The 12,400-nt window shown below is 40.3% G+C and overlaps 1 protein-coding gene across 2 annotated transcripts in view; it reads left to right on the top strand.

Annotated features, from left to right (window-relative positions):
* The window catches only part of cbfb (core-binding factor subunit beta), a 31,742-nt gene extending 19,797 nt beyond the window's left edge, over positions 1–11,945 (top strand). For both annotated transcript variants that reach the window (XM_088997474.1, XM_088997473.1), the window contains 4 exons: positions 404–520; positions 673–768; positions 1,980–2,041; positions 9,007–11,945. In XM_088997474.1, coding sequence (XP_088853600.1) covers positions 404–520; positions 673–768; positions 1,980–2,009 — 243 coding nt within the window. In that variant the 3' untranslated portion in view covers positions 2,010–2,041; positions 9,007–11,945. The remainder of the gene's footprint in view (positions 1–403; positions 521–672; positions 769–1,979; positions 2,042–9,006) is intronic.
* The last annotated feature ends 455 nt before the right edge of the window (positions 11,946–12,400 follow it).

The following is a 12,400-nucleotide window of genomic DNA, read 5'->3' on the forward strand; positions in this document are numbered from 1 at the left end:
GCTGGATTCCTTGCAAGATATTGATGTGTATATTCATAAGGAAGTGTGAACACTAATGATATAAGGGAGAAATCACATGGAGACAGCCTTTCATCGCAATCATTTCTGTCTCGGTGTGACCAACATGAAATACGGTTATTTTTTTAGCATGTTCCCAGCGAATTGTGAAACATGCTAAACAAGGTTTGCACATCATGAAATGATGGCTCACTAAGTCTTGCGTCACGAAAATTATTTGGGTGTTTTTTTTTTGGGTGGGGGGGGGGGGGTTGGGAACGGGGTCCTACTGGGGTGTCAGTCTTAAGCAATGGTAAATAACATTATATTCTGTACAGCCTGCATGTCTTAGTATGCTGTTATAGTGCCAATGTTATCTTGAGTGTTTGCTTCTTTGTTACCTCAGGTCCATTTAAAGGCTCCAATGATCTTGAATGGAGTGTGTGTGATTTGGAGAGGTTGGATTGACCTTCAGAGGTTGGACGGGATGGGATTTCTGGAATATGATGATGAGAGGGCGCAGGTATTACAGCACATACTAAAAGACTGGTTAATTAAATTTACACGTCTTCTTACTGTCTCTCACTTATGATTTTTTTTCCAAAATAGCTTGTTTGCAACTTGCAATAACCAACAGTTATCTGACGTTCTACTTGCATACGTGTGTCTGTGTAGCATGAAGATGCTTTGGCTCAGGCAGCATTTGAGGAGGCTCGACGCAGAACCAGAGACTTTGAAGAGCGAGAGCGGTCACACAGAGAAGACCTTGAGGTGAGAGAGCGAGCGATCACAAATTCAAGAATGGTCAGACAAACACAAACAGTATTTGCCCACATTTGTTCCTGCGATCTGAAGGTTCTGACATTGAGATTGGTTTTTACTGCATTTGTGCACCAGCAAACAATGGGGGAAACACTAGATAATAGTGTTGTCATATTGTTGTCACCGTATGAAAAATGAAAAACTTTCATACGACAGCTGAATAAAATACCTCAAAATTAATATCATGTTAAACCTAAATCACTTGTAAAAAGAAATGGTTTTATAGCAGAATTAGGAGAACAATTTCTTCGGGCCTCAAATGTATTTTGACAAATATGTTAATCAAGTTTTCTTTAGTTGGAAAGAGTTCATTTAATTATTTTTTCATCATAATTTAAATGCTTAAAAATAATGTTGACTGTTTCGAATATACCTTTGCCAGGAGAGGGGAGCCGCTGCGTGTTCACACGCCGCCATATTGGGAAAAACAAAAATAACAAATTATATGACAACACAAAGACACAGAGAGTCATTAATTCTTCTGGACTCGCTGTACCCTCTTTGTGATGACATGAAGCAGTTCTAGGTGAAAGAGGAGAGGATCAAAGCATCCATTTCAGGAGTGGATCAGGGATGTCATGGTGGAATTTGCACATCTACTACAAGACGTCTGTGTAAGCTCTCAGTCGTACAGGAGTGGTCCATCGATGAAAAGGTTCCTTCAGCCGTCATCTGTACATCTTTGAAGGTGTCGGACATTTCGCTTCTTATCCAATAAACTTAGTCAGCAAACTAAAGTCTTACTGGTAGTTTAGGCCCTATATATATCCCTACTGTCCAGACATGGCAGTGCCGGACTCTGCTATGAAAGATGACAGATGACGGCTGAAGAAACCTTTTCATCGACTACAAGCTAAATGTTGAAAGCAAACAAAGCTGCAGCATCCATGATGAAAAGTCATTGTCTCACATCTATTGTCCCACATAAATCCTCTTCAATTCCAAGCCGCGACAGTCCTACATACGCATCGGCGCTCTGCGCTGACGCTCCTTTCTTCTTATCGCGGGCTCCTCAAGCCATGCATCCATCCAACCGCAGACTGTCCAACAGCACCGACCTTTCCGCTGAACAAAGCGGGACTGTGAAGATGCTGCCCATTACAGGCGCAAAAAAGAACCATTGAACCGTTGTTTGTTTATTTATATATTTTATTTTTTAGGACCCTGTGGTTTCTAAAATCTGGGACTGATGACAGACAGACAGCCAGCAGAAAACAACAGGGTCTGTGTCCTTCATTTCTCACATTTATCACACTGTCATGCACCAAACTACTGTGTGTGTGTGTGTGTGTGTGTGTGTGTGTGTGTGTGTGTGTGTGTGTGTGTGTGTGTGTGTGTGTGTGTGTGTGTGTGCGCGCGTGTGTGTTTGTGCGTGAGTATGCATGTGTGTGCGTGTCAGGCCTTCTCCATGACTTTCTGCTGTGTTTTTATGATTGCTCTTTGTGTGCTTGGCAAATGTTTGCATGTCATTGTGTTAATTCATTCATTCATTCATTTAATTTCTCGACCGCTTCATCCTCACGAGGGTTGTGAGGGGGTGCTGGAGACTATTCCAGCTGTCGTCGGATTGGCAGCCAATCGCAAAGCATACACACAAAAGAAAACATTCACACTCACATCTTGGGACAATTCTCAAGTGTTCAATGAGCCATGAGTGCATTTGGAATGTCATTGGAAACTGGAGGACCTCAAGAAAACCCACATGGGCCCGGGTAGAAGATGCAAACCCCACACAGGGAGGCCACCCCGGGTTTTGAACTCACGACCTCTGCACTGTGAAATTAGCGTGCTAACCACTCGACTGTCAGGCTGCCATGTCAATGTACATACACATTGTGATTTATCAAGATTGCGTCTGTTTTTAATAAGTTTCAATTGAAGGTGCAAAGTTCAAGAAATCAACATTTTCCATCACTTTGCTGCTGTGAAATGTAAATTTCTCCACTGCGAGACTAATAAAGGCAAATCCAATCCAATCCAATTTATTGAAAAATGGAATCACTTTCAACATTCAAAACATATTATTACACAACGAAATACTCAAGATCCATAATATATATATAGACATGGCTGTATTAAATAACCTACCTGCAGCTGAAATTTGCATACTCAGCACGACAGCCAATCAGAAGCCTGCTTCTTTCTTTCGGACTGTCCCAAGCGTTACAAGGTCTTGCATTTGCTTATCATTTTCCAAAGTAAATGCACAGAACCTCAGCCCCAGACGAAACATTCAAAAGAAGCTAACAAAATGTATGACGCTACAAAACATAAACGTACATTACACCGTGACTGTAAAGTGTCCTTGAGAGTTTTGACAGGCGGTTAGTCGCACGTAGCAGACAACGCAAACATTGCATTGCGGACAATCGATAACTGGAGCAAAATCTTCGGCAAGGGATTTTAACCAAGGGTGCATTTGTGGTAGGTACACCCTTAATTTTAAAAAAAATCATTTATACTTTGCAACAATGTTTTTTTTGCAATTCGTCATCTTATTGTGTTTCAAGTTGTGAAAAATGGGGCAGGAAACTTTTCAGAGTTGTCTGTCCTGGTGTCCGCTAACTTTGTGTCATGAGTTTCAGACACCTTTTTTACTATAATTTTGACAAGTTCGGCGGGCCGGATTAAAAAAAAACTAACGGGCCGGGCCGTATTTGGCCTGCGGGCCGGAGTTTGCCCATGTCGGGCCTAGGATATAAAAGACACATTTGTTCAAATCGGAAATGGCTTAGGGACAGGTGCCAATTTTCATCAGAATTCCATATCTGCCAATCTGCTATTTTTGATTTTTTTTTTTGTATTTTTCAAATGTTGATGAATTTAGGGGGAAAAAACCCTCCGGTCGAAGGTGCTTTTCCCATCCAGGGCAAATGGCTGGTTTTGGTGCAGGTCTTATAGCTGATATCTGTGTGCATACCAGCATCAAGCAATTAATCCTGTTTTGGGTCACCTGAGACCTGGAATATTCCCCATTTGATTTTCAGGTCACTCACAAATTTTTGGGGACACATAGTGTCACGGTTTGCAAGGTGGTGATCGTGGTTGTGGATCCTAAAAAAGCAGGCAGGAGGAAGCAGCAGGTTGTATTTGAGAAATTGTATTAAAATAAAGTCAGCAGGAACAAAATCTAAAACATGAAAATCATCTGAACAGAAAAATACAAAGTATCAAAGAAAACCAAGAGTAAAAGTTTGCCAAGATGAAACAAACTTGACAGGGTGCAGAAAACACATTCACAGCATACAATACAATGAATGCACTGCACAATGCAATTACCCGACACCGAATGGTCATGCCGGGAGTCCTTTTGACTGCCACTGATTGCAACGACTAACACCTGCGTGGCTGCAGGCAGGGCCGACAGCGCTCCCCGTTGGTCGGCAATCAGAACGTGGCAGTGTGCCACTGATCGAGACGACCAGCACCTTTGCAGGTGCAGGTGGGGCCGACAGCGCCACCCGTTGGTCGCCACCCAGATCATGACACATAGAGGGGAAAAAATAATTCACACACCTCACACCTGATGGACTACTAAGGGTCATGATTTAAACTACTATTTATGTTATTGGGTAGCATTCTGGGGAACAAAACCAACGCAAGCACAGGAAAAACATGCAAAGTCCACACTGGGTGTGCCTAAACCAGCGTTCAAAACAGGTATGACCGAACTATGCCACCTCACTTCCTCTAAAACAGATGTACTGTACGTAAATTCAAATACGGACTACAACTCATCAAAACTCAAAAAAACATGGCTGCTCCTATTCCGACAAAAACGAAAAAGGACAGAAAGGAAGGCACAGAGCAGACAGAGATCATATGAGTAAAGTACAAAGAGAGGAAGTCAGGCATTTTTTTGAAGGTCACTTTTCATCTAACTGAGCTCAAATTTCTTCCCTGCGGCACAGTGAAGAAGAAAGGTCCTACTGATCTCGCACTGAATCAATAGGATTACCATTTCTTGCTCCTGAAAAGACCCTGAACAAGACATAGCAGGCCCTTATATCAGGCAGAATTTTTTTTGGATGCGCATTTGGACTCTTAAATTACTTTGCGTGTCCTGTGTTCTGCTCTATTGCATAATTTGCATCATTTTCCAAGTAACCGGTTATCTTTTTACAGCAGTATACTTAGGAGTCATCTCCTCTTTGTTTGTGTATGTTTACTTGATTGAAAACAAACCAAACCAATTTCCTGGGAGCATCAGTTCACATTCGAAAACCCTTTGCAAATTCCCAAACCAACATTTTAAAACATTTTATGCAAAATTAAGCATGTGTAAAAGTTGCTCAAATCAGCGTTATACACTGAGAGGCTCGAGTTCTCAACGCCCCTGAACAGAATGGGAGAACTATCAAAAAAGATTGGCTGGATAGATACTAGTATCCAGTAGATTTGCGAAAAATATCACAAGTTGACTAATATTTCATTACAATTTGCACAGTTAATATTACACAACATATTCACTTAAAGGACATTAGATGGAGGACATTGATTCGCTGTGGCGACCCCTGAAGGGAAAAGCCGAAAGGAAAAGAAGATTCACTTAAAGGACAACCGACACCATTTTTTTGTTTCCTAACTGACATCAGAAAAAAATGTTATAGCATCTAAAATACCCAAAACACGCAGGCTGATATTTTCAGTCAAATTCAAAACACCAATAAAAATTAAGAGTTAAAGTTAAAGTGTCCCATAACTACTTCAAAATTACCTTGAAGATGGCGAGTTTCAGAAGGTCCCGCCCCCTTGTTCGTGCCGTCACGCCAGGACGTCTCGCCTTGCTCTAGAATCAAAACAATGGCTTCAGATTCGGAGAAGATGCTTTCTTGTTACTGTCCAGTTATGAATATGATTCAAATAGTTCTGAAGAGGAAAGCAGAAATGTTTGCAATTGATTATAAAAGTCCTTCCGTATCAATTCGAGCCGTCAATTACAGTAATGTAGCGTCCCAGAAAATGCACAAGATGGCGCCCAAGCTCCATTGGAAATTGATGCGTTGGGCTGATTTGTCTGCTGGGAATTTGTGTCAGCCAATATCAAATAGTAGTCTTGGTGCAACACACAAGGATTCACCATCACGTTATTTATGTGTTTTCCTTCTAATTTCGCCATCGACACGGATCAACACAAAGTTTTCAGACCAAACAAAGTACCCAAAATGCATTGTGTGTTGCTTTCTCGGTCAGGGGCGTTCCCAACGTGAGGTCACGTTGGGATCGTCATCAACTCGAAAAAAAGAAAAAAGAATCTTTGTAAAATAAGCTCATTTGAAGTGATTTTACAAATTATGGACACAACTTGTCTGGGGGCGTCGGTTGTCCTTTAAGCGATGTAAAATAATATATTATTGACGTATTATATTTCCTAAATTTAGAAGTTGTAGAAAACACAATTCATTCACCCAAAAGTGGGGCTTCACCCACAGAAAAACATATCCAGTGACTGTAGTGTCCTTGAGTTTTGAAAGGCGCTTATAAATGAAATCTATTATTATTATTTATTATTATTCAAGGTCAAAAGGTATCTGTAAAAGTGATGGATGGATGCAATGGATTAGTAAATTCATATTCACATGCACCCAGGCGCAAGCACACGCACACACACACACACACTCGCAAACACGTGCACACATGCACACACACACACACACGCAACACACACTCCCACACACACACTCAGAGAGAAAGACAATTTGTGGTAAATGATAATGTGGGCCAGAAAGCATTAATATATCATTAGTATTGATCGACATCAGCCACTCTGCTTCGTCTCATATTCATACTGTATTGTTCAAGTGAGTGCATGCACAAATTTGCGGACATAGCAAAGCTGCGGCACAACTACACATGCACATAAACACACACAGACACACAGTCACTTATCTCGTATTGAGTTGTGGTTAAGCGGCCAACACTGGATGAGCAGGCTTCAATTTGTGTGTGGATCAATAAAGAAAGCTTTCCTGCATTTATGATTGGAGTACTCCCTCCTGCAAAGAGGAACACCAAACAGTGAAAAAAAAAAACGGTCAGTATTTTTATCACCAAAAGTAAAGTCCGTTGTTTGACAAATACAAAACTGATAGCACAGCCATTGTTTTTGATCCAATAGGAATGAGATAGTCAATCTAGTGTGAAATACTTCATCCGTGAAAATCGAAGAAGAAGAAGGGAATGATTCTGATTCAGTCATTTAAAGCTCTTTTGTATTGAATGTATTGAGGCCTGGGGAAGTGGGTGGGGTCAATGAAATGGTTGGTATAAGATAAGACAGAAAGACTGAAATGTATTTGGCCGTGCTTCTATTTCTGGCAAGAGTTTTTCCTGTAGATACGTACAAACAAAGATGGTTGGGGGTAAAAGTGTATCAAGACTCACTTGAGCGTGCGACTGTGATATTTTGCTTTTATCGCAAGTGTCACAAATGACACTTGAGACTAGTGACCCTATTTACTATCTCTTTCTGCATATTGCTGTGCTACCTGTTACACCCATTGTGCTCAATTTCTCACCCTCTCACCCCACCCTCTCCAATTCTCTCAGCTATCACAAGTATAAACACAGAATTTTCTACTTTCATTTCTTTCATAATTTTGCTGCTGTGAAATGTAAATTTCTCCATTGCGAGACTAATAAAGGCAAATCCAATCCAATCCAATAACCACAAGTATTTTTATAGCAAGATCAGGCCTTGCCCATAGCTCATTGCTATCAATAATAGTGATGACAGTCACTTCTGAAGGCCTAGTAACAGCATTCGCGTGTGTGCATGTGCGCTTGTGCATGTGCGTGTCTGCTTTTCAGTGCCAAACATCCCGCTGAGTTTATTAGATATAAAATTGTCATCGGCACGGAACTGTTTTTTAAAAAGCTCTATTCCACCCTCTGGTGGTGTTATTTAGAACTGTTTATTATTATTATTATTATTATTATTATTATTATTATTATTATTATTATTATTAGTAGTAGTAGTAGTAGTAGTAGTAGTAGTAGTAGTAGTAGTAGTAGTATTATTATTATTGTTGTTGTTGTTTATTTATTTTACCAACATGAAATTCACAATAAATGTGTTTATGTACAAAACTGTTTAATATCTAGACCAGGAGTGTCCAAAGTCGGTCCTCGAGGGCCGCCGTCCTGCCTGTTTTCCAGCTCTCCCAGGAGCAACGCACCTGATTCAAATCATCAGGACCATTTTGATGCTGCTGATGAGCTGATCATTTGAATCAGGTGTGTTGCTCCTGGGAGAGCTGGAAAACAGGCAGGACAGCGGCCCTCGAGGACCGACTTTGGACACCCCTGATCTAGAAGTTTTACATCATGAGTACAATTACATTTCCAAAACGTTTTAATGTATACAATTGAATAGCACGTAATTAACTTTGGGAATCCCTGTGTTTGAAAAGGGCGTCAACATCATAGTGCAGGGTTTGAATGCAGCTACGGCATTCCTCTGTGGAGTTTGCACGTTCTCCCATTGACTGCCTGGGTTTTCTCTGTGTCCTCCTGTTACCTCCCAAACTCCCAAAACATGCATTAATGCGTTAATGGAATGCTCTAAATTGTCCTCATCTGTGAGTGTGGGTGGGGATAGTGTTTGGTCTCTCGGTACCCTGCGATTGGCTGGCAACTGATTCAAAGTGTCCTCCAGGCTACTGTCCGAAGACAGCTGGGATCGGCTCCAGCACGTCCCTAGTGACGATAAGCTCATCAGACAATTGAGGGAATGGATGGACGCAGATATTGACTTTATGTTTTGTAACAGACATAGCATTTCCCATGATGCTTTGAATATTTTTTTTTCTATCATTGGATTAGGTTTTACATTTCAAGAATTAGTTGTGTTGACCAATACATGAATTTTGATTCTCTGTTCAACACAAAAATGGCTTATGAGCAGTAATTTAAAATTTGATGTGTACAAATAAAATATCTATAGTGTTAAGAAATTCCTAATATTGATCTGCATGCGTTTCTTAAGATTGAAGCAGAAAGAAGCGGTTGGGTTTGTGTGATACATTTAGATACTTAAAATCATGTACTTAAAATATCTCTCCTTTCTCCTTCTTCTTTTTACCATTCTTCACAGCCTCCTGTCTGTCCTAATCTGCCAATAGCACCCACTTTTTTTTTAGAATATTTTGTTTCTCACCTGCCATTCTTCCATCTCTCTCCCCACAGTCCAGACAACAGCAGGATCCCTGCCCTGTCTTAAACATGGTCGGTGCTGGTGCGGACCACAGCTTGTGCCAAGGAAGATATCATCGAGTGGAAGAATGAAGTGAGGAAGACGCTGGCTGACATTCTTTCACTTTCACAATTAGCTGAAATGAAATGTGTAATTTTGCGATTATCGACCAGTATTTTTTTTATGAAAGACTTACTTTACTGTGGCATTTGAATGTTGGAAATTAACTGAATTGAAAGTGAATCGTGTAGAATTAAAAAAAATGTTTGTGTTTGATCACATTTAAATGTAACGAACATCTGAGTAAACAAAAGTTGAAGATCAAGTTGTGCAAAATCTTCCCTCTGGGTTCACACACCAAAAATATATTTTTGATCATGATTAAATGTGAGAAGGGTTGACAGTGGCAAATAGAAGGATCATGAAATTTAAAGTTAATCAGCAGTGATGATCACTTAAAGGGCAACCGACGTCACTTTTTTGTTTTTTAACTGACATCAGAAAAACGTTTTATACCATCTAATATACCCAAAACACGTAGTATGATATTTTTATTCAAATGCAAAACACCAATAAAAATGACTTAAAGTGTCCAAAATTTGCAAAAAAATTGAGCTGCGAATTGGGCATTTTAAGAAAGTCCCGCCCCCAGTTCGTGACATCACGCCAAGACGTCTTCCATTGCTGGAGAATCCAAACAATGGCTTCAGATTCGGAGAATATGCTTTCTTGTTACACATCCAATTATGAATATGATTCAAATAGTTCTGAAGAGATAGATGTTTGCCATCGATTAAAGAAGTCCTTCCGTGTCATTTTGAGGCATCTGGACTGCAACGTAACGTCCCACAAAAGAGGCAGAAAAATGGCGACCAGCTCCTGTGAGGAATGAATCAGCCCATTTCCACAGGCTGATAAATTCCTTCCATGAGCTTGGACTCCCTCTGCTGGCGGCTACTGGTGGCAACACAAGGTTTTCAAAAAAAACAGTACAGCAAAATACATTGACGTGATGGAAAGACGCTACAATGCGTCTTTTTTACGGTCAGGAGGAGGACCTTTTCTGACGTCACGTACGGACTCGTCACCAACTCAAAAACAAGACTTCCTGAATGTTCAGCGCCAGTCTTAAAACGTAAAATATAGCTATATGCGGTGGAATCTTATTAAAATACGCCCAGTAGAAGTCATTTGAAGCCATTTTACAAATTATCGACACAACTTGTCCGGAGACGTCGGTTGTTCTTTAACTTGGTATGTCGTCAATAACAAAACATCAACAAATCCTGCTGTTTTCTGAGACCAAAGTTCACCAAGCTAGAATGAAAGGGAGGTCGATGTGCAGGAATGATGCCAAAAGAGTTACATTGTTTTCTTAGTGGTAGTTTCAACTGTTTTTCAAATGCTCGCATTGGCAAGATTAGCCTCTGAAAATGTATATTTAGTCAAGGATTGTCTAGCAAGAAAAATTATGCTGGGGGGGGGGGGGCTAACATGTCATCCAGGTTTTTTTTTTTTTTTGCACCATGTGATACAATCAGTCACGTTCACATGGATTTTGCTTGCATGGAACGAAATTGAGGGCTACTTTGTTGGTTGTTATATGGGCAGTCTGTTGATCATGACAGCGCTCCCTTGATGGAGTTCGAATGAGGAATAACTAGGTGATTCAAACATATCACACATGTAAGACATGCACAAAAATAAAACATAAATTCATTGTTATATTTTAAATCCATACATTGGCAAGTCACTCCAGTTATTCTTCATTAAGAATTGTAAAAGCATGAATGCAGTTAAAGAAAACAATTTCTTGTTGTGGCGCGAGAATAGTGGGTTTTGTATTTGTCTACATGTCTGAAAGTCATGATGTTTACTTTTTATAATAGTACTCATTTTCAAGTATATTCTTTTTTTCATCTTTTCTCATTGTTAGTGGTTACACCAGTAGTGCTTTGTGTCTAGCGTGTTGTAATTGTAATTGATTAAAAAAACATTTTCTGCTCTTTAGATTTTCTTCTGCTTTTCTTTTGTTTCGTGTGTTTTTTTTTCTGTGATTTAAATGCGGATCCAATGTTTTGTTATAGGGTGACATTAAATGTTTTTAGAATAAAATATGTATTTTGAATTTGCTTTTTTGTGCGGTAGGGGAGCACATTTTAATTATAATCCATTAGTTTTGTCCAGCGATTCCCCCTTTAATGAATACACTTCATGGATTTTATTCATACATACGTTTCTACTTTGTACATCTGTTTGTAAAGAAATTAAAAGGCAATGAACGGTTGACATGTCTGCATTCTGACAAATGCTCTCGTCGCACTGTGTCCACTGCTGATGACGTCCAATAATCTTTCTTTTTCGAGATGTGTATTTCCCTGAGCCACCCTCGCCCGTTTTAAATCCACCGGATAAAAATAAACACTACATGTTTTTGTTTTTTTTGCAGAATAATGCCATAGTTGTTAGCACATCTTCGTCACAATGTTGATAGCCGAGGTTCAAATCTCAGTTCTGACCTTCCTTGGTGGAGTTTCCATTTTTCGAATGGCCATAATGTGGTCAGGGCATGTCATGGTGTCAACTCTAACACCCCCCCCACCCTCCGCCTCTGGATAAAATTATTGTAATTGTGGTGTTTTTCAGCAAGAGTTGTATTGCCTGCACTGAGGAGAGGAGACTGATTATTTTTTCAAGTCATAGCCTGTGTCTTGATGAAGGAAGGAGGCAAGCCTTGGATAAATATGTCTGTCTTGCTTTGTCACGTTCTATTGCCACCTAGTGTTTGAAAAAGAGCAATACAATCGTCAATGGCATTCTTATGCACACAGCTCTACTCTTCAACTTCTGGAAATGCAAAAGTCAATGTTTTATTGTCATTAAATGTGAGCTCCTATAAGAAAAAAAACATTGTCTGCTCCACAAAATTAAACACTGCGTTGATTTTTTTTCTGGGGGTGGGGGGGATACAGATCTAGAGAGAGAAAGAGAGGTACAGAGAGGGGGAGGGAGAGAGAGAGAGAGAGTGGGGCAGAGAGAGTGGGGCAGAGAGAGTGGGGCAGAGAGAGTGGGGCAGAGAGAGAGAGAGAGAGAGTGGGGCAGAGAGGGAGAGAGGGATGGAGAGAGGGGGAGAGACGGAGAGAGAAAGGGAGAAGGCGAGAGGGAGAGAGAGAAGGGGAGAGAGAGGGAGGGAGGGAGAGAGGTTTTGATTGAAAAAAAATAAGCAGGTCAGGCAAGTATCTCTCCATCTTTGTGTTGCCTTAATTCATAATGGTATTGATGCAAAACGTTTCAAGGTAAATGTTTTTTTTTGTGAATAACTGTTTCCCTTTTTCACTTGTTTCATATCCAAGTATTTGAATTGACTCCACTGTCAGACCCCTTACG

The sequence above is a fragment of the Hippocampus bargibanti genome, linkage group LG05 (assembly GCF_051943395.1).
Source record: "Hippocampus bargibanti isolate YZ-2025 linkage group LG05, ASM5194339v1, whole genome shotgun sequence".
Taxonomy (NCBI): Eukaryota; Metazoa; Chordata; class Actinopteri; order Syngnathiformes; family Syngnathidae; genus Hippocampus; species Hippocampus bargibanti.